The sequence below is a fragment of the Ixodes scapularis genome, unplaced genomic scaffold, assembly GCF_016920785.2.
Source record: "Ixodes scapularis isolate PalLabHiFi unplaced genomic scaffold, ASM1692078v2 PGA_scaffold13__105_contigs__length_92229423, whole genome shotgun sequence".
NCBI classification, from domain to species: Eukaryota; Metazoa; Arthropoda; class Arachnida; order Ixodida; family Ixodidae; genus Ixodes; species Ixodes scapularis.
In genome coordinates this window covers 31,223,309-31,246,164 of record NW_024609839.1, presented here as the reverse complement: position 1 = coordinate 31,246,164, position 22,856 = coordinate 31,223,309, and the positions used below count along the sequence as shown (strand labels likewise).

The window sequence follows — 22,856 nt, the reverse complement described above, 5'->3', positions numbered from 1 at the left end:
TTCCAAGAGGAAAAAAGAGAAGTAAGCACGCGTTTACGCATCCCAAATGCGTCCCCGGTCGTGCATCGTACTTGCCGAGTTTTGTTGTCGACGGAACCTCTTGGGGCCATGCCTGTGCATCTCAACAACACAAGAAAGGACGCTAATAAATGCTGAGCGTGTGCACGCAAACTAGTGGCAAAAGTGACGGACACCGTTTGTCAACGCTGCGGGGCGTGGCTCACCGGAAGTGAAAGGGTGTTTTGTAAGACCGGCTAATAGTGAAATGTTCGTGCTGTCGCAAATCAACGGCGGCCATCATTTTGGCAGCTTGTGTGGTATTACAGCATGGAGGTGAAAATCTGCGCAGCCATTTTTCCGCAACACTAAGTTTGGAACATTTTGGGAAGCAGCCACAAGTTCATTTTGGAGCGGCGAAAACAATCTCTTGGAGCACAAGCGCGCACTTTATTCTCATTCGTTCCACCGCTAATACAGTAAACGTTCGTTAGTTCGACCTCGGTTAATTCGACTTTTCGTTTAATTCGATCGTGTTCAGGAGTCCCGGCGAGCGCCCATACCTTTCTATGGGAGGAAAAATTCGATAGTTCGAACTCGAGAAGGCTCCGCATCGGATAATTCGTCCCGAGCAAACGTGCGCGGGCTTACATTGCGCAGCACCACGGCAGAAAAACCACCAAGGTACGGCAAAACACGGGCCCTTTGCTGCAAAGCCGAAGATGCACAAGTATGCGCCTGCTTTTCTACGCCGTTGAGATGGACCGTAGTGAATGGCACGAGCCAGCGCAGCCAATCTGGCGTGGAGCTGCGCGGAGAACATACACGTGGTCGGGCGGAGAGACAGCGTGTGCTCTCAAAGCGCTTTTTTGTAGCATCGTGTGCGGTCCATCTTGCGCGTCGGAAAGCGCGGGTTTTCTTTCCTCTTTTTTATTTTTGTTATTTTTCTCTGTCGCCGACGGTCTGGCTGCCTGGCGCCAAAGTCAAGTCGTAAACCTTGCTTTTTTTTTTTTGTAGTGCGCGATTTTGCGGGGACGTGATGTTTAGTTACGCTGCTCTACGGAGCATGCTTTTGGACACGCGTTTTAAGCGCAGAAGGCAGCAGACCGTCTGTGAGTACTGTGGACAATAAGAGGAAGTCTAATTTTAACCGTTTTTCTGTCCTTTTTTTAATTCTATCGTTCGGATAATTCGACCAAATTTCAAGGTCCCTTCGAGGTAGAATTAACGAAAGTTTACTGTACTAGATTAAGATTCATTCGTTGCCCTATCCAATTAAAAGACGCAGTTTTTTTGCCTTCCCATGTCTGCAACCACTGGTTAGCGTCCGTCAGAGAGCATAATTAAATCACAAAATTCAAGCATGCACTACAATAACATCGAGGCGCCCGCCGTAACTCTCCGTCCCAGGAGCGTCGTCCCGGTCCGGTGCCGACGGAAAACTCGTCGGAAGGACCGCCCTGGCTCCAGGAAGAGGCCACGCGACTGTCCGCGCTGGTGGGAGAACTCTCCGAGCACAGAGACCAGCTCCGGGTCGAAAGGGACAGGCAGGCAAAACAGCTGGCCGCCCTTCAGGAAGAGATCAGGAAAAGGGTGAGGCTTCGCTGCGGGCGTGTTTTCTGGGGCTACCCGAGCTAAACTCATTTTCGGAACGCCCAGTTCTACTCTTCACGGCGTGCCATTCGTTACCTCTATATTCAAAATAGCTGTTGAAATAACGGCGAATGAAGGTTGTGCCAAAACCGACGTTCCAATTTCTACGCACTTTCTAACAGGGTGACGTCATGTGTTGTAACATTTGCAGGTCGAGAAGGCCATCTAGAAAACGCAAATTGTTTGGTTTTTTTGTTGTTTTTCTGGCGTGAGTTCTTGTTTTTATTTTACACCATCAAACTCCTTGTAACCAGTTTTCAGTGTTGCCTTATACATCTAAATTTAAAAAAAAAATAAAAAAGTGAGGATTACATTTTTAATTTTTGATAGCTTTGCGAGAGAAAAATATTATTTTGACCTGGAGTTTGGGTCATCTAGTTCAGATGTGTCTATTAAAGTTAGTTGAGATATCATCTTTCAACAAAAGTGAAACGGCAGATCTATTTTGCCCTCGTACAATCTTGCTCAAGTTACTGTCTTTTAGTTTAATCAACCACATTCCGTGCAAATTTAGATTGTCCTCGTGTAATCCCCTATTTTAAAAGATACAATGTACGCATAAGAAAGCTACACAAATATAAAAGGTCCCTCGAAGTTTGGCGTAAATTTCAACTGGACAAATTATTGTTTACCTCACAGTACCACACAAAAGTTGGCCCATATAACTTAAGGCAAAACTTAATATTAGTAGTTTAAACTCGTTCACACACAAATTATGGAGAGCAGAGGTTAAGTTTTTTTATATCAGACCATTTAAATCAATACCCAATTATTTTAAATAATCTAAAACAATGCCCAATAACCGAAAAATTAGAAATAAATTATAAAATACCTATTAGGAAGCAATAAAGCCACCATGATATAATTTGTAAATTTTTGAAGAGGTATGTTGTATGCCAGTATATTGCAAAAGTGTGTATTTAAGATTGTTTGAAGCAAAATGTATACAGTCAAGCCCGACTATATCAAATCCGTTTACATCGAATTATACCTTATATCGAACAATTTTTGTGGACAGTAATGTTACAGTGATAATATATAGCAAGAACTATGGTTACATCAAACAAAAATAGCAGCCACTACCGATATATCGAACTGCCAAGTTTGCTCTGCAAGCTGGCTTTCCCCCAAAGCAAGTGGCCGCATTGGGGGAAAACGAGCTTGCTAAACACACTGGCTTTTTTTTTTTTTTTTTTTTTTTTCTTTGGGGCGGGGGTGGTTGCGTTAATTGTTTGGAAGAAAAAAAAAAAAAAAAATTCTCTTCGGCGGAGGGAGTGGGGAGAGGGTGCCCCGTGCACCCTCTCCCCGCTTCGTCCGCAAAAGAGAATATATACATATATATTTATTTTTTTTTCTTCAGGACGGTTGACGCGGCCGCCCAGAGGAAAAAAAAAGCCAGCCTGCTCTGCTAGCTGGCTTTCCCCCAACGCAGCATGCCTTAGGGAAAAGCCAACTTGCAGAGAAAAACGGCACTCTGTAGGAGAAGGTGTTCCTGCTTCGATCTGCCCCGTGCTCTTGGCATAGTTCGGCGCTAATGCGCGAATATAGAAGGCAGCGGCCTCAGCATTTTACAGTCCGTCGATAGCGTAGAAAAATATTGTTATCGCGAATGCAATGAAGAAAAAGCAGCAGGAGATGCAAGACTATTTCATTGTGTAATATGTCAGCAGAAAGTATTTTTAAGAGTCAAATTCATTAAAACTCTTATATCGAATTACCCGCTATATTGAACTGGTAGACGTTTTTTTGTGAGTCCAATATAAACGGGTTTGACTGTAGTATATCTGTTGAGCAAATTTCTGTTTCACCTGCTGTTTGTTTTTGTTTTGTTTTGTAATGACATATCCTATACGGTAACCTTGTTTGTATTTTTATGTTTGTATCCGCCGCTGCTAAGAGGGTCACTTGACATAGTCACATGACATCATCATGTCACAAAACACAGTGTCACAATGGCACGTGACACTGGGGTCGCATGACGCTAAATCGGCGATGCTAATTGGTGTCTGTCACGCTAAATTTGTTAAGTTCAGAAAGACTAATAAATAAACGCTCAACATGGCTTGGAACACGCTGCATGTTCCACATCTTGCAACTTTGTTTGTAAAAATGAAGGTACAATACATTTCTTTTACTTTTTTATTTTAGGGTTTGCGTTATTTGAGCCATCGAACGTGCCGAATTGATCGGCTTGCCGAATTGATCGGCTTGCTGAATCCCGGACTTCCTGGTCTACCAGGACGGTGGGTCCGACAAACTTTGAGCCCAGTTTGGAGTCGGAGGGTCGCCAGCTCTGGACGCTTTTGACTCGAACGTCCACTGCGAGTTTTCAATAACCAGATCTGTTATAGTTCCTGTTAACATGAGAGCAACGGGGCATCTCTTTTAAATGCCCCTCCTCGTGCACGCTCAAAGCTTGCAAAACGTTGAAGCGTCGTCCCAGGTGGGAAGCTGGCGCCGGAGACGGGGCAACCAAAACTCCTCCCTGCCGTTCTCACTTTGTCAGCGACTGTCAAGGATGTCGCGGGCCCGCAGAGATTCGAGTTCGACCGAGTGCGACTTTCTCGAACTTCCCAACGCGAAGTTCGACGGAAATTCGACTGTCGTGCACATGCGTGAAAATTTGAAAACGAGCCAACGCCACCTGGCGGAGAAAGGGTGCAATATTGGCTGGATGTATCACTTCACTGGTTCACATTAATAACGAAAGCATTAGACGTACCTCTGTATGATTTTATATCCTGTAAACATCGGTAACCATTTTATAAAATGTGAAACAAAACTACTTTCTAAGAGGGATTACAATGATAATGTAGTGATTGCGCAGGCGACCTGGTGGATGTTAACCATTTTGTTCTTAGCCCGAGACTGAGGCAGGAAAAGAGGAAAGTTTCAAAGTAGAAGAAAAATGAACAGTCGAGGACACGTCCCTAACACAGCTAAAGACAAGTTTTTTTGGTCACCTTCTTATATACACTCCACGAACTTTCACCACAGAACCTTCCCGATCTCGAAAGCCAGAAGATAACAAAGGTCTCACATCTTTTCAACACAATTGTCAAACGACCTTGAGGTTTTCCACAAAGCAACAATAGCTCCCCTCACCCGGAAGACACTTGAATGAATCCTTCGCGTACAGAGTACACTTTCCCCCTCTACTCTCCGACCCACATTCACAAAGCATCCTGGTAACAGAAGATATCAATCCACGTGATACACAAAGGAGGAAACCACTTACACCTTCACATTCAACAAGCACTTTACAAAACTTTCAAATCCGCAAGAATGATTTTGCACTGCTGCTAAGCTGTAACGACACCTGACTAATGCAGTTGCCCATTGATTTTATTCTTATTGTTTCTTTTACAACCCTTTTGATGTTGTTTACCTCCCTGTGTATTATCTCTGTTTCAGACCAGTGGAGTATACAATTATTACATTCTGAACATGTTTCGCTATTTCCGAATTGGCCACGTTGTTTTTGACATTCCTTTTGTGTTCAGTCAATCTGTCATTTATACACCTTGACGTCTGCCCCACATATTTAAAGCCACATTCCAGGGGGATTTCATATACCACTCCATTACCACACGGAATAGACTTTTCTCTATGTGTTTCGCAATCCTTTACACTTTTGTGGAAGGGTGTGAGCTTACTCAACTTATAATCCGAACTAAAAACCAGATCTACATTGAACTTTTTGGCACAAGCCTTTAAGTTGTGAGAAATTTTGTGATAAAATGGAATTACAGTAGTTCTATTTTTCGACCTTTGCTTTGGTTCTCCTGTACATTTGTTTGCGAATTTTACGGATAACTGCTTCCTTACGAATTCATCCTCATAACCAGCACTGTTTAGCCTTCTCCACTGTCTTTCTACCGATTCATCCAAGAAATGTGTACATGATCTTTCCATTGCATTTGTGATTAAAGACTTTACAATACCCGCTTTCACTGTTTTTGAATGGCAACTCTTTTTTGACAGCAGCGGTTTTGCGTTTTCTTTTCCATATTCCCAACATAGCCCTTTTTCATTCTGAATCATAAGTTCTAAGAACTGCAGTCTACCATTCGTAGGTCGTTCGACCGTAAACTTCAGTTCCGGGGCTGCCGATCTGATCAATGCTTCCAGAGTGTCAGATAATCCCTCCCGAAAAGAGCAGATCAAAATGTCATCGACATATCTTTTCACAAAACAGGACTCCGACGTCATCTCCTGCAATCTATCAGATACAATACAATCCAAAGAATTAAGGTAAATTTCCGCTAACGCCGGTGCAACACTCGACCCAATGCATACTCCCTCTTTCTGTAAATACTTTTTCCCTTCATACTCTACTATCGTTGACTGCAAGTAATAATCAAGAATGGCAAGAAAACTGTCCACCGAAATGCCTGACCGTGATTGGAACCTTACCAAATTAATTTCAAGCATCCCTTTTACCCTTTTCATCAGCCGGCTCTTCTCTAATGAATAATAAAGATCCTTGATGTCCATTGACAACACATCTCCTTCCTTTCCATGATGATCATCGAGTATTGTGGTCAACTCACTCGAATTTCTCAGTGACAATGACTTATCTAGAATTGCATGTTTTAAACCTTTTTGAAGAAACACGGAGACTACCTTCTGCCAAGTACCATTCTCATTGATCACGACTCTAAGTGGCATCTCCGGTTTATGATCCTTAATGAAGAATTTTACGCTCAACGCTGAGCTCGACTGTTCATTTTTCTTCTACTTTGAAACTTTCCTCTTTTCCTGCCTCAGTCTCGGGCTAAGAACAAAATGGGTAAAGGGATTACAAGTATGAACTTTCTAAACTTTGGTTCCCAAAATTCGAAATCAGCCGGGCGACACTGTTCATCAGTTGAACTTGGTCAAATTTTCTAAAACGGTTGAACCAATCGAACCGCAAGGTTCGACAAAAATTTGCAACACCCCTAGTGACTATAAAAAAAGAAAGAAAGAAAAAAAAAAATAAGGGAAACACGACCAGCGATATTTTTTATTGGAGCCGGTATATATGAGAAGAAGAAAGGTATATATATTTGTCTTCTTTTCTTCAGGACAGAGAGATGAAGAACACGGAGCTCACCTGCAAGGCCACAGAGGACCACGTTGAGTACGCCAATTTCCTTGGCCCCAGCCACCACCCTAGTTGCGGGTTAAGAAAACCAGGATAGGCTCCTCCCACAAAGCCCTCCACCCTTCCAATTTTAGCGTAGAAAATGCCGGAGAGCAGGCAGGTGGACTCACCTCCTCTTTTGCCCGTTCTCCAGCATGCACTTTGCTAAACTGGAAAGAGCAGAGGGCTTTGCAAAACGAGCCTGCCCCACTTTTCTCGATCCGCAGCAGAGCACAGCGCCCGTTCTAACGAGGCCCCTGCGTCTCATCCGCTTCTCTGCAGCAATCTCCAGGGCAGCATTCGCGCGAGAGAGCAAGAACTAGCGAGACTGAAGCTTCGGATCCAAGAGCTGGACGACGACGCCCGATCCGCACACGCAGAGATATTGCGGCTCGTCCGAGAGAACGGTCAGCTGAGAGACAACCTCACCCTCGTCGCTAAAGAGCACCAGGTACGGTCGCTGCGTCGTACAACGACTGGAGCAGCGTTTTTCTTTGTTCAGATTTTTAAGGCTACGAGCACGGGCTCGTGGCTTTGGGAGGTGCCCCTCTTTCCGCACAGCACGGTGTAAAGTGCACCTTCATGTTAGAAGCGAGGTGTTCGTAAAGCAGGCGCCCACCCGATATTTGGAGATTGCCCTCAAAAACTGGGAGGTGTAGTTTCCCGTTGGCTCCAAGAGCAAAAATGCGGGACGGGCAGAAAGGATCGGTGGCAGAGCGCGTTAATGCGTCTCATCTCGGAGCGCGTGGAGCGAAAGCTTGCGCCGCAGAACCTGGGGATCCTGGGTTCAATCCTCACCCTCGCCCGTTTTGATCTAGATGAGCGTCGTACTGGCATGCAGTCTTGTATCGCCACCACATGGTGCACTTTAAAGTCCCCAGGCTAGCACTGGTACTGCACTGGCAAAACTTTCCCATCTACAGAGGAGACACCAGATGCCCGGTCGGGCTGATTAGTAACTTTCCACCGTGTAAACATACACACAACGCAATCTTCTGACGTATAAGTTGCGATAGTTTTCTCAGATTTCCGTCAGCTTCTCTTATGCAACGGTGTGACTTAGGTATATGCATTGTTCTTTTATTAATATGGGCCGTGTAAGATGTATGCCATATCTACATTTACGGCATGGGAGAAAAGGCATAGCACCCCCGTCCAAAATGTGGCACCGTAGGTTCGCGGCTTCAGGGACTCCGCCTGCCAAAAACTACAGTTTATAGGGGGGTAACTTATGGACTGGAAGATACGGAAAATAGGGGCACACAATACGGTAGGTTTCACTGCTTTGCACGGGGGGGGGGGGGGGGGGGGGGGCTTGGAGATGTGGCCGACGATGGCGGCGAGCACTTCAGTTAGCCGACTGGGCTCAGAAGTCCCCGGTCGTCACTTGACTATTTATTTTTTGCTTAGTTTTCGAGAGTTTCAAAAGAAGTGGGTGGACGCTTATCTTGACCCAAGGGCATGCTCGGTATTTTATGCTGCAGTTGATACACAGCTCGTGGCTACAATAGACCTTTTTCCAGTCAGCCTCCCTACAGGCGTACACCCCCTCTCCCCCCAGCCTTGCTTCCCACTGTCACCTTTTCTGGAGGGCACGATCCCGCACGACCAACGTTGTTTGCGGCACCTACCTTGGTGCGTCATATTCAGTCATATACGACGCAACGGCACAATGTCAATGCGCTCTGACGAATGGAGGCACGTTGGGCTGCCCCTTGTTTGTAGTTTGCAGATAAACCTCCAGATGGCGCCCGTCACGCGAAAAAGGTTCACTTACCGTCGTAGAGCGCGTCACTTGAAATGACAAAGAGATGTAGGGCCAGCGTTTTCGTGCGCTAAGCGTAATTTCGACGTGCAGAACATGGCGGCGGACTTGGACAATGCCGTGCAGCAGCGAGAAGAATTCAAGATTCAGATCCAGGAGTATGTGACCGAGGTGGCGAGAGTGCAAGAACTCCTCCAGTTGAAGGTGGGGTAACCGAAACAGTCCAAATACAGTAAACAACTTTGTTTTTGTGAACTCAGTATTTAGCAAGTTTTGCGAACTGTGGCTTTGGGGAATACATTGCCAGCACACAATTTCGCTATTCAGAGTACTAATAGGCTAGATGTTCCTTACTATGAGATAAAATATTTATGTAAGGAATTTTGCACAAAAATTATAGATCCTAGCAAAAATTAAGTTGTTTACAATAGTCTGCTTTTTTTTTTTTTACATTAGTCAGTGTTCTTTTTAAGGTTGTGGACTTAGTGGTCTTGAGAGTATGCATTTTTTTTGCAGAATGATTAATGTGCAATAAGCCAATTTGTGTCTCATCATATATAGATTGATTTAGGGAAAGAAGTTGGCGTGGGGATTATCCAGTATTGCTTTTATAGCAGCTCAGGAATTAATCAATAATAGTGCTTGGTATGTGAAAACAAATACAAGCTACATCACACATTCTAATACTGTAGATTAGGTGGGTTGTGGGCCACTCAACTTGCATTAAGTCCTTGGCAAGCACGAGTGGATCATCTTAAAAACAAAGCGTCTTGCACATTTATTTTTTTTCGTGCTCTGAGTAGGTGTTCAACTGAGTTTTTATAGCTTCAATGAGAATTGCATTACTACTAAAGCTAGCTTTGATTTAGCCTTGAAAAGTGAAGCGCGCCACAATTGAAGTTGGCCGACTGCCAAACACCCGTGCCATGAGCTCAGCGGGCCACACAAAGCTACCATAAAAAAATATATATATATGAATATAGCAGAGGAAAAAACGATAAAAATTAACAAGAGGCAGGAAGGAGCTCTTTGAGATGCTTAAACTAGTAGTGTCGTGCGAATATTCAAATTTTCAAATACTAGCACGCTATTCGATATTCGCTTCGAGATGAACTGCAATATTCATATTTTTCTAAGCATTGCAGCAGGTTAGCCCCATTGAGTGTGGGCTAACCGGCCGTGGGGCTAACCGGCCGGCGGTCAAGGGGCAGGTTAGCCTGGCATGCATGAGTATATGTGTAAAGCAGAGATGCCCTGACAACCTGCATTAATAGCACATAATTGAAGAAAAGATATTTGCATATATCGTATTTACTCGCACAATGAACGCACTCGCGTAATGAACGCACCCCCCAAGTCGGCTCTCAAAATTTCGACTTTTTTTTTCACTCGCGTAATAAACGCACCCCCAACTCGGACGTCAAAATTTTGACCCTCCCCCCACGCGCGCGAAATGAACGCACTTTTCTATCCTGGTGCAGCGAGGTCGCGAATGCATGGGCAGCGTGGGCGAACAAAACGCCTTGCAAAAGGCGTTAAAAAAAATTCGCAAAGATCCAACGGAAGCAAGGAAAAGAAAACATAGAAAGGAGCTTTTTTTTTTTTTTTTTTTTGCACAGCGCAGTCTGGATTTTGGGTTCGCGCGCCGCCGCGCAAGGAGGTAAGAAAGAAGCGCTCTAAGCAGCGCTCTAAGCGAACTAAACAGCTTGCGAAGGGCGGTAAAAAAAAACACAGAACTAAGAAAAAAACAGAGCTTTTATTTTTTTTATTGCACAGCGCAGTTTGGTTACGGGGGGGGTCGCGCGCCGCGCGCAAGGAGGTATGAAAGAGGAGCGGAGAAGCCCTCTAAGCAAACGAAACAGCTTGCGAAAAGCGGCAAAAGAAAAAAAAAAAAAAACTTACCGAACTGAGAAAAAGAACAGAAGAAAAAGAGAAGCTTTTCTTTTTCTCTTTTTTTTTTTTTTTTTGCACAGCGCAGTTTGGTTATAGCCGATTCACACGACGGACTGATCCGCGGACGGATTGGTCACGTGATGACATATCCGCGGTTCATCCGTCTCCCAAGCGCATCCACACGAGGGAGACGACGAGCAGACGCCAGCGAGGACGGACCGATCCAGCTCGCCACCGCACAGTGCCGCGAAACTCCAACATCGCACCATGGCACCGTTGTCCAAGAGAGAAATCGACGTTTGCTACCGCGATTGAGAATCGTACGCTACTGTTACGCACAGATCGAGACAAAACACCGGGGCAGGCTTCGCACCAAGCGCCACTAACTTTACTAACCCAAAGCATGACAGAGAAAGCCTCGGCGTAGACGCGACGAAGTTCTGGGCTCGCGGAGGGGCGTTTGGAGATGCCTTCACGCACTCCGCGCTCGTGCACAACACTCAAGCACACCACATTCACAACTTACAAGAGAGGTCTTGGTCGGTGAAATCCTGATCGGACGTGCAAGAATTACCGCGGCGTGCTAGACAAATTTTGACGGGAGCTTCTTGACACGGACCCGGAAGAGTACCGAAACCTGCGTCGCGTCAGCCAGACAAGTTTCTGGAGTTTCTTTCACTCGTGGAATCAAGAATCGCGCGTCAAAATGAACCAACAACGCACAAAACACAACGATGCTCCATTTTGTTTTGAACGCCCAGAAGCAAAAAGCCAAGAAAACAATGTACCGTTGCCAGACTAAATGCTTTCCAAGTCAATCTGCCGCCAAACGTCCGCGAGTGAAAAAGGCGCTCGACTTTATCAGTCCGCGCCTCCGCGGAGGAGGCGCGGATCGCAGGAATCGGTGACGTGCCGGTCACGTGGTACACGGTCCGCGGACGAAAATCGCGATTCGGTCCGTCGTGTGAATCGGCTATTACGGGCGTCTTGCGTCGCGCGCAAGGAGATAAGAAAGATAAGCGGAGAGCCTTCGCCTAAGCAACACCTAAGCAAACAAAACAGCTTGCGAAAGGCAGCAAAAAAAAAAGAGGAACTAAGAAAAAGAAAACAAGAGTTTTTTGTTTTTTTCTTTTTCCATAGTTTAGTTTGGTCGGGGTTGGGCGCCGCGCGCAAAGAGATAAGAAGTTACTTCGATTTTTCAGGATAAAGGCCCGTCATTATGCGAGTAAATACGGACACAAAAAATTACTTGGCGTAATGAACGCCCCCCCTAACTTTGCATCGATTTTTCGGGAAAAAAAGTGCGTTCATTCTGCGAGTAAATACGGTAGCAAGAATCGTTATAAATCCCCTCGATTAGGTATAGCTGGACATCTCTATAAGTTTAATTTTATGTCAAATACTTGCCACCCCGATGTAGGCATTGTGCTTTTGGATGCCACACTCGATAAGTACAGTTAGATTGAGATTAACTTATCTTATAAATGGACAAGTGGAAGCTTGACAACGCCCATCACAAGTTCAGCTTAGGTTTCATTTAAGCATGTTGTAGTAGTGAAAGGCTAAAAAAAAGCTATTCGATATTTTATTTGAAAATATTTGGCCCACTATTTGCTTCGAACCCAAAACCAACTATTCACACATCCATAACAACTAGTATATTGAATTAAAAGACTCTAAACAGTGTGCTAGTAAGAGTAAAGCCTGGGGATTCAGAGAACATAGTTTGGGTAGCTCTAATGCGTACAACACAGCTCGGGGCTACAAGTGCACGGAACACAGATGCCCTGCCCCGCACATTGCTAGGACCAGGAAAGGACGGACCTGCTCGAGCAGTATGGGTCTCTGGTGGCAGCCAACGCCGACCTGCGGGCGCAGACGGAACAGAGCCAGGCCAAGCACAGCAACGGCCGAGCAGAGCTTCGACGTCTGCAGGAACAGACGGCTCAGGTGAGGTGCCCAGCGCTTCAGCGGCTGTAATCTCTTTCCCCCCAATGCCGCCACTCCTGTGTCCCCTCCTCTCCCGTTTAAATGCCACTGTTTGGATTCAATTTTTTTACGGATGCAAAGGTACTGGGTCAAAGCTTTCTGTTATGACAGAAAAATTTATTCTGAGTAAACAGAAAAATCTGTTCAGAACTTACCTGCAAACTGACTGCATACATGAATCTGAACCAATGTAAGTGAATAAGCATGCTTTTCTTGAAAATAATATAATCAAAATGTGTGTAGTTTGCAACTTACAAAAAAAATAAATTCAGAACATTTTTTAAGTTTTTTTATTTTTACAGCGGAGCTGTTAAGGGCTAGTTTCCCCAGGATTCTGTCCACCGGATTAAAAATGATGACATTGAACTGTGGACAGCTACCGGCACCTATGAGCGATGGTGGCAACCAGACAACTGGTTGCCTTCGTCACTCATAGATGGCGGCAACCTTTCTTCGGAGGAAGAAGAGCTGGAGTGGAACTAGCGGCGATGTGTGCAGCAGCACAAATGGCTCCGCAACCGCCGCGAAGCTGCTATCGCCTGAAGTTCCACTGCGTCGAGCGCTTCAGATTCCTTTGCGAAAGAAGAGCAGATCGCTTGCCCGGAAAGCCGCCGCCGAGAACATAAGCTACAGCTCCGCTGCTCTCCCTTCTACATCAGAGTGGAAAGGCTGAAAGTGTTTTTAAGATCGGAGATTCCTAATTGAATTTGCCAAAGATTTTGTCATTTTTTAGGTGTTTGAATAACCAGGCACATATCCAGTGGGTGGGGGGGCCCATGGGGCCTGTGCCCCCTCCTTCCCAAAATCTTCCAACAATTTGCTGGGGCCTCCTCTCCGCCCTCTGCCTCATAAAGCATTTTGTCTTGGGCAGCTGCCCCCCCCCCCAACCCCCCCTCCCCCCCCCCCAAACAAAATCCTGGCTACGTGCCTGATAAGACCCATGAGTCAGAACTAGTTCATGCACTGAACAAAGTAGTTCTTGCAAAATTTTGTTGTCAGAGGAAGGAACAATGTTGTTGGCATTTGAAACGTGGACGTCTTTATAAAACAACGGCAAGCAAATCTAAAATTCACCCAGATGTCTTCATTCACCACGTGAAGGAGTAAATCATAAATGCTCCGCGAGAAGCCAAACTTTTTTTTACTACATCCTCGAGGTGAATAAGAGTATTGTAACGTAATGTTTATGTCACAAGGCTCATTTGAACGATTTCGAAGAATGTGTCTGTTTCGAAATTGACGTCACGAAATAGAAGCCCTTTTTCGAATCGCTCCCAACTTGGTATGCATATAATGACGTAAATATTGCATAAAAATTTTCTTTTTTTTTTGGGGAGAATTTTTTAAACTTCGTAAGGCTGGTTCATGCACTTACGACCGCTCACGACCGGAGAGGCTTAAAAACCAGTTATGGCGTAGTCGGTCGTTGTCAAATGCAAATGTGTGAACCAGATAGCATGTGGTGTGCAGTACGAGGCCACGACGGTCAAACAGGAGGAACGGCTGAAGATCCTCGAGGCTTCCACGTCTTCGTTGGAGGAAGCCCTTCAGCGCAGCGACGCCGACAGACAAAGGCTGCGCGAAGAGCTGCAGCGGAGCACAGAGCTGCGTTCAAAGCTGGGAGAACAGCTGAAAGAACTACAAAAGCAGCTGGTGGAGGAGCAAGCCACCAACCACTCGGCAAGTCTTGTTTCGTTAGCTTGGAAACACTTCAGTTTGGGCGCCAACAAACAAACACGAGCACATCAGAACAACATCTATGTTGTCGCAGACGTCGAATGGTATACTCTGTGTCACCATAACTTGGCAAAGGCTGCGGTCCCAGCGAGCAAATGTGGAGAGCAAGCCTCCTGCTTCTTGCGCAGGAGTTGCGGTGACGTCAGAACAACACCGAGCTCTGATTGGCTTCGATAGAAAGGATGGTGGGTAGATCTCAATGCTAGATGCCTCGAGGTCTACCCACTATTTTTTTTTTAATTAGCCAATAAGAGCTCAACATTCTGATACCATTGCAGCCCCTGTGCAAGAAGCGGACGAACTTGCGCTCTGCATAGGCACGTCTGATGGAGACCCTCGAATATAGTCTATCTCACTAGTTACGCGCAGTGCTGTCAAAGCCACGAGCAGCGGAGAGAGAAAAGCCACTTTTGTATGAATTTTTAGCGACGGGCTAATCTTCGAGGGGGACAAAAGCGACCACTGAGACGCACAAGAGGGTCAGGGTAAGAGGGGAGTTCCCCCTTTTCAAACTGCTTGGGTCACGCTCTCCCCCTTTGGTGAGGGCTGCCACACGCTTCACCTCTGCCGCCCTGATTGACTCAAATGGACCGTAGCCCCTTTGAGCCAATCGAGTTATGGTGAAACAAAGTAAAAATGAGTGTAGTATAAAAATAAATGTATGACAAGACGAACGTGCGCCTCTAAGACGAAAGAAAAAGGAACATACATCTTGTGTCGGCAACAGAAGGGTAGCTGACCCAAAACAATGTGCTACACCCGCTTTTATAGACGCTTTACACACGCGCCAGATTGAGCCGCCATAGCCGCCCCTCTCTTGTCTTACCGAGATGCCGAGCCACTGAAGTGGGCGTTGACGGGTCTTCACAAGGGTCTATGCTGGGCACAAGAACACAGTAGCATCTAAAATGGCAATAACCTGTCCTGCTGTGGTAATGATGAAGTGAAGCGAACGGAATAAGAGGGAACAAAAACTGAAGGTCAGTTATGGCGGCGCCCATGCACAGCTGCTGTAAAGCGTCTATACGTGCTGCATGTTCAGGAAAGGTCTGAACCAAAACACTCAGTAGCCGCCAAAAAGTATCCGGAAAGGTAAAATGTAAACCAGGCCGGCAGGGTTTGAACCTTGTGCCTCAGCTGCCAACTTTCTCACGACAATACGGCGCGAGCGTCTGTACAAACAAGCAAAAATGGTGCACGGCAAAAAGTAGCCTGTTCTTATGGAAAACGTGCAATGGCAAGACTGGGCATAAACGCTACGGCAACAGAGCAACTAGTATGTACAGACACTTCAACTGCAATGTTTTCAGTACGAACGTTCAATCTCGAAGTTTCTGCCACTGGGACAACTGATGTGTCTCACCTTGCTCTTAGCTGTCGACAAATGTGCAGCAGCTCCTGCTGACAAAGCAAATTTTAAGGAAAAACACTGCTCTTTAAAGCAAAAAATAAATAAACCTTTTTTAGTTTTTTTTAAAGGTTTGCGCAGACTTATCACCTTGTCTTAAAATATTTTTTTGTGAAATAAGTCTCTTTTATCTCGAAGTTATGTACTTGAAAACATACTAAAGAGGGTCTGTGCCTTTTTTTTTTTTTTGCTATTACCTATTTCAAAATGAAATATTTCCCCACGTTGCTATTTTACAGATGCCATATCACCACTTGCACATATCCATGGTTCATCTTTTTTTTTTTTTTTCGTTTTCTGGTAGGTGTATGTGCAAGATATCCAATAAGGAGTACAGATACGTTAAATATGGCATCATGTCTTTGTAGATGTCTTTTATACTTCCCTCAAAAAGTCATTTTAAAACCGTAAAACTCGAGTGTCATGAAAGAAACTTGATAATTCATCCTAGAGCTTGCATTTATACTTTATTAAACTCCACAGACCGTTCCGTTCACTGAGATATGTTTATTTTCTGATTTTAGCATTTCAATTTGTTCCAATTCTTCCCACAATCTTGACAAACTAAACTTTTGATATTAACAAAACTAATTAGGCTGCATCAAAACCAGTTGCAGATTTGTCGTCAAATTGTAAAGACAGATAAGCTATGTAAATTTCATTTGAGTCGCAAGTTCTATGGAAAAGCTCTAGAAGCAGTGACAATCTCGGAATCCACTTTCATGACCGAGTGTTGACCTCTATTTTTGACGTTGTCGGCCTAAGATGTCCGGTCATCTGCGGAGGCTCGAGGACGACCTCTCCCTCGCTCGCAACGAGGCGGCCACTGCTCGGTCGGACGCTTCCGGCCTGGAGAGCCTTCTCTCGGAGTCGAGAGAGCGCCACTGCCACGCCGACCTCAGTCTCCGACAACTCTCGGTCGAGCTCGACGCCGTCAAGGAGCAGCTACGTCTGGGAGCTGTCAACAGGTACCACTTCCGCCTTTCACTCCCAGTAAAGTGGATAACAGCGGAGCACAAGCGGGACACAGATGTCTTTCGAGGACCCGACTGCGTTACTGCAGTTAAACTTAGCCCAATCTCCTATATGTGGTGCTGTATGTGGTGTCCGATTAGTGAACCACCAATTTCAACAAGATAGGTGTGAAGGTCTTCTGCAAGGCACATACAGAATTTATTTATGTGTTCTTGTACAGTCGAAGCACCTAAGATGTTACGCGTCTTAGTGGGTAAAGAACATGCCATTCCTCGTGCAACGATTGAGCTCTGAACCTCTTAATGCAAAATTAATCGCAAGTTATTAGTGTTGCCTAAATATTCGAAATTTCGAATATTAGTCTGGAATAATACACTATTCAATATTTGCCTCGATATGAACTGCGATAATAAATTTTCGAAGTGTTGATCGCGGTGGGTTAGCCTTGTTGAGCGCGCTTCTTTCCGAGCACCGGTGCACTGCGGAGAAGCAATACCCGCGGAAGCAAGCTCTGCGGATGTTGCTTTTCCGCAGTGCACCGGTGTTTGGAAAGAAGCGCACTGAACGGGGTAACTCACCACTGTGAACATTTGGAAAAGTATGAATATCGCAATTGTGCGCTTGGGAGAAAGGTACACTTTCAAAGCGGAATGGTGCGCGTGTGCGCCTGGTGTATTTAAAAAGAAACGAATGTTTTGTGAATGTTGATATCTACATTGCAGGAAAAAGTTTCATAAACCGGCTATTATGCGAGGCAGAAATGCCCGGACAACCTGCGTATAGCAAGGATTGTAAATCCACTCAATTAGATGTAGCTGGGCACCTCTACAGGTTTCATTTTATGTAAAATCTGTCGTCCACTTGCCATCCCAAAGCATTAGACTTTCCGAGGTCGCAGTCCATAAATAAAGGATTAAAATGAGCTTATAAGTGGACAAGTGGAAGCTTGGGAAGAACCTTCGCAAGTTTAGCTTACCTTTTGTTTAAGCATGCTGCTACAATAGCAAAGGGCTTTGAGAAACCTTTTAATATTAGATTCGGAAATATTCGACCAAAAGCACTATTCGCCTCAAACGTAAAATCAACTCTGTGCACACGACTACAAATTATGTGAAAGAGTGATTTTTTCTGGACCGTTGCTAAGGTGTCCTAAGAAAGGTTACCAAATTTGTGACTGTGGTAAGAATGTCATTAATTAGAAAGGGTTAACTTTTTTTTTTTTGATGCCACCTGGATAGAATTTAATTTTTCCTCGGATTTCAATTAACAGAAATAAGTCTCCAAGTTGTGAAAAAGGAGGTCGCTCTTTATCCGTTTTAAACGAATTAGCGCGGTGCTGAAAGCATCTTGGCTCGAGCTTTATGATTGGGGAAACTCGTGAAAGTGCTTGGAAAGGTTATTCAAGTAAAGCTTGTTCAAGCACATTTTTGACAAAGTACCCTTTGCACCTCGGTTTTTTGCACTGCCGTCTCGTGTCCTCTACCATCGTCCAGCGCCCCAGACTGTCTGTGCGGACGTCTGTCAGGATTGTTTCGTATGCAGCCGAGATTAGAAAGAGCTCTAGGGTTGCATTGTACCACTTACCTTTCATTGAAATTGATTTGTAGGCTAACAATATGCTGAGCAAAAATGGCACAAAATACAAGGGCAAAAGAAGGAACATACACAAGAGGACAGGCGCTGTCCTGTCTGCATCCGTCCTGTCGTGTACATTCCTTTTGTCCTTGTCTTTTGGAGGTTGGTCACTGAGGTGTCCGTCCTTGCTGGTCTTTCCCAGCTGGTTCCTTTAGCCAGCCCTGAAGTTTTTTTTTTATTCCCAATCGACTTTTTGGTGAAATTTGCACTTGATCCTAGGATTCATTTTATTTATATCAAATTGGCTTTAATATCGGCTGTGCCTACACCGGTGGTACCGACCGAGGCATTATTTATTTTTCAATCTTTTTACAAGCCTCACCCTATAAAATGTCCCTGTCTTTTGTGCTGTTTTTGTTCACCATTTTGAGCTAGTTGGTAGTTGTTATGACTACCAACTAGCTCAACTTTCAACTTTATTAAAGCTAACGATACTCTTTTCAACGTCGCTCAAAACACGACACTCGCACGTGATTGCACGTTGATTTTTTAGAATTCACGCGTAGCATTTTTTTTTTGTCGGGAAGCTGCAAATTAGTGTACAGTGCAGCTTAGAAAGTTCATTAGGGCTAAGACATTTTAGAAAGAATTTTAAATCAACATCTCATATGATGGTTCACTGATCTAGTGACTGAAACACCTAGTCCTCCATAACGCCATCCGCTGTAAAAAGTCAAGTCGTAAGGTGTATATGGTGCACTGGGGTGCATGTCGCGATTTCACAACGATAGGCATCCGTCACTTAGATGGAGGCGACTTTTTATAGAACGCATATATGTCACAAATTCGCGACACTTGCCCAAAAAGGGTTAACGAAAGACAGAACAAAAGAAACTGTGCCTTCTCTCTGGCCAGAGAAACTCACCAAAAGATACGTAATGCGACATCATTCGAGTTGCTTTGCCTACTGCACTTCAGACGTCTATCGAGGTGCCTCTTTAGTTGCCACATGTGCTCCACTCCCCTCCTAGGTTGCGACTAATCACAGTGACCCTTCGTGCGACACCGCGTCATATGATGCGACAGTGCATAACATGGTGTCACGGGACACGTCACTGCATCAATTATACTCCAGCTCGGGTCTTTCCGCTAAGTTTAATGGAGAAACTTCTCCGCCGAATTTAGCTCGAGGTCCTCATACAGATGGACGCGCATGGTCTTACGGTTTGGCAACTAGTGATGGGCCGAACTTTTGCCGAATCGAAAATTCAACGCCGAATCTTAGGATTCGGCAAAGCCAAATTTTTGCTGATCTTTTCTAAAGATTTGGCAAAGATTGCTGCCAGACCTAGAAGTTGATGAAATACATTGCTGCCAGACCTAAAAGTTGATATTTCATTTTTTCGGGAGAAAAAAGACTTTAGGTTTGTTTTAAATGCATACTGACACAGCTATTACTAAATAAGGTGATATTCTACAAGATAATTGTATCGGCGTCATTTTTGTGTGATTACTGGCAATTTTACAGCTACGTTTTGCAGAAGTGGTGCAACGAGGTTGGGTAGTGGCGCGACCGCAGTCACAATACTCGAGTTTCGGTTTTGAGGCCTCATCAGCGCAAGCCCGCAATTGCGTGCACATTGTTAAAATAAAGACGGTAACAGTGTACTTACTTTCTCTGCTAGTCACCGTTTCGTGCGCGAAAATGAATGCAACAGCAGCTGAGACTCCACCAGAAGAGATAACCATAATATTGTAAATATGCACGTTTTCTGATTTTAGTCACTTCAGCTTTGCAGGAAAATGCGTCCCATATTCGCAACATCTCGTTTTTAACTTATAAAAAGCCGGCGTCTGATGTCAGGACACACGTGGACGTTAAGGAAGATGGGAAGTTAGGAATGTCGGATGTGCAATTTTGAACATGATAGTTGTGTGTTTAGTTTTATGCAAGTAGATGAAAACCGTGAAATAATTATAATTAAAAATCAATATTATTTGTTTTGGCACAAACTACTTGTGAGCCGAAAACAGGATTGCTATAATGGCGAGGAGTGTTTTAAAGTACTTGTTAGTCAATGTTGCAACTACCTCGTTGCATCGCTGCAAAGGTCAAATGAAAATCACGTTATCCAGAATGTACCGCATCATTTGTCCCTTGTGCTGTGGACTGCGTCAATTCCTGATCAACCTTCTGTTCTTGAGGCAGAAAACATGGAAGAGAACCACACTCACAAAGGCTGACAAACACAGAGTTACCATATACTCCGCTCCTCGCCGTAAGCGCTGGTAGTACTGCACTATGCAATGGTAACCGCACGGCGTCCATTTGCAATCTATAGCCCCCTTGCGCTCTCGCTTGTGCGTAGACGTTTGCCGAATCTTCGCCAAACTTATTTTCAAAGTTCGGCATGTGCCAAACTTTGCCAAATGTTTCGGCAGATTCGGTTCATCACTAAAAGTGCTATTGCATCCAAGACAGTTTGCAACCTCATTTAGTATGATTGACATATCTATGAGTCACGTTAAGAGGAGGAGACAACTTTATTTATAATCTATTAGATTTGTAGGGTCAAGCCGATACGTGGAGAGACGGCCACGTGAAACATTTCCTCCCTGCACCGTAGCAGGAAAGCTTTTAAATACAGACCCGGTTGCCCTCGCAAAAAAAAAACAATCTTATTTCTACAGGGCCAGGACGGTCTGGGGTTTCTCAACGTGTCCAATCGCTTTTGTCGGGAACCCGTCCGGGTGGCTTACGTGCTTCACCGTTCTCCAGGGAGGCGCAGGCAGAAGAAAACAATCTCCTCAGGACCAGACTGGCAGAATTTGAGCAAACGGTGGCGCAGCTCAGGCAGCAACTCGTCAACGAACAATTCGAAAGGCACGTAACCGAACCTGCGGTACATGGAACGCGTCTTCAACCGGTGCGTTCGGCGTCCCGTCCTGCCCACGCGTCGAAAGTGGTCCCGAAACGGCAACAGACAACGCCGCAGGAGTCGGGGCATCGCCATCATCTCGACGTCCCAACTCCCAGTTGCCGAAGCTCCCGCGGACTGTAACATTGGAGAGCGACCTGCTGCAGAACGGGCGTCTGCCACATGCACCCCCGCTGCTGGGATACTGCCAGGAGCGCGACCGGCGACAGCACGACATTTCTACGACGTCACCGGGCGGAAATGAAGGGACCACTTTTTAGGAACGCAGTAAACGCACCGGTCGGAGACGCGCTCCAGGCATCATACCGAAAAAAATTGTGCCGATGTTTGTGCAGATTGTTGTGGCGTAACTTCCCTTCGCGTTCTCTCGTTCAGGGAGAAGTGCCAAGAGGACTTCAGACGATGGAAGGAACAGCAGCAGGGTGGACTGCGGGGAAGATTGACGCTTCATGGTTTTGCCGGCACTCTGCAGACTAAGCTGAACTTCAGTCCGGAGAACGGAGCACAGCCCCAGTGATCGGGCAAAAGACCCAGCATCCACTCCATTTAGCTCTTCGAGGGACCTCGTCACCTTCGGCAGGAACTTTTATGAATACTTTACGTACTTGTGCTGCATGTTTTAGGACGTTAGTACCTTTGTACATAAAGAGGAATGACTGATTTTAATGTGAGAAAACGGATTCATATACTCGGTGTTTCGGCGAAGACATTTAAAACTCCCAGTGATGCGATTGCTGCGCCATTTGTGCCAAAACTGTGAGGAGCTTGCACCAACATTACGCCAAAACTTCATTCCGTTTATTAATACTGAAAATATAGTGGCCACACGTTCGAATCATTACGGTAGACTAGTGCGAGGTTTCACAAGTTTCGATTTTAACCGCAAGTATTGTACTATCCTATATTTGATCTCTCTGTCAGTGTCAAACTCTGACGGTATCTTCAATTTTCGCAATATCTCTCATGTTCCTAATCTGCTCTGGCGTGGAAGCTAGCTTTGTTGAGCACGCTTCTCGCTGCGCTCGTGTACTGCAGTGAAGCAGCAACCGCAAGTAAGCGTCAGAGTGCTAAAGGGAAAGCATTTGCCCAGAGAGGGACATTAAACACGCAAGCGTCAGGTATATCAAACAAAGGAACTTCGTAAGTGTTAATGTAACAGCTCTTGGGTGCATTAAAAATTTCAGAATTAAACTGTGGCTATATCATAGGATAGGCTGCAGTGTTCTGGTGATATCTTACAGTATTCAAATTCGTGACTCAGCGAGGGTACTAACAAGAAAATCGATATGAACTGCTTGGTTTATTCTTATTATAAGTCTGTTGTTTAGTTGCCACCTTTATATACAGTGCTTTATCTGTTCAAGGTAGTTGATAGAATAAATTAAAACTAAATTAGGTAAAGCAGTAGAAGGAAGATTGGACTTTAGCTGGATTGTTTTAAGAAGGCATACTTATTGTTAACATGCCGACCTCTGTTTTGAGGTTCTACATACAAAATGTCTTTAATATCACTGCTAATAATTTCAGTGCTGTGTCCGTGTTACTTCTTTGTCTGGTCCTTCGTCTTTTGCGCTGTTTTAGAGCGCAGCTCTTAGGGGCCCGTTCCCGGCTTGAGCGGCGTCGCCGTCGGCGTAACCAAGGTCACCCCAAGGTCACATGACTCCCAAGGTCACCCCAAGGTCACACGACCCCAAGGTCATCCCAAGGACACTAAACCCCCAAGGGCACCCCAAGGTCACGTGACCCCTCCCCAGTGTCACGTGACCCCCAAGTCACGTGACGCCCTGAGGTCACGTG

General features: G+C 45.2%; 1 protein-coding gene across 1 annotated transcript in view; it reads left to right on the top strand.

The window, feature by feature from the left end:
- Positions 1-21,719, top strand: part of LOC8029896 (centrosomal protein of 135 kDa) — a 35,781-nt gene extending 14,062 nt beyond the window's left edge. The window contains exons 10-18 of the mRNA XM_040207282.2: positions 1,408-1,590; positions 6,720-6,775; positions 7,061-7,229; positions 8,637-8,747; positions 12,243-12,386; positions 13,896-14,105; positions 16,336-16,538; positions 20,900-21,004; positions 21,435-21,719. Of these exons, the coding sequence (XP_040063216.2) occupies positions 1,408-1,590; positions 6,720-6,775; positions 7,061-7,229; positions 8,637-8,747; positions 12,243-12,386; positions 13,896-14,105; positions 16,336-16,538; positions 20,900-21,004; positions 21,435-21,576 (1,323 nt within the window). The 3' untranslated portion in view covers positions 21,577-21,719. The remainder of the gene's footprint in view (positions 1-1,407; positions 1,591-6,719; positions 6,776-7,060; positions 7,230-8,636; positions 8,748-12,242; positions 12,387-13,895; positions 14,106-16,335; positions 16,539-20,899; positions 21,005-21,434) is intronic.
- Positions 21,720-22,856: the final 1,137 nt, after the last annotated feature.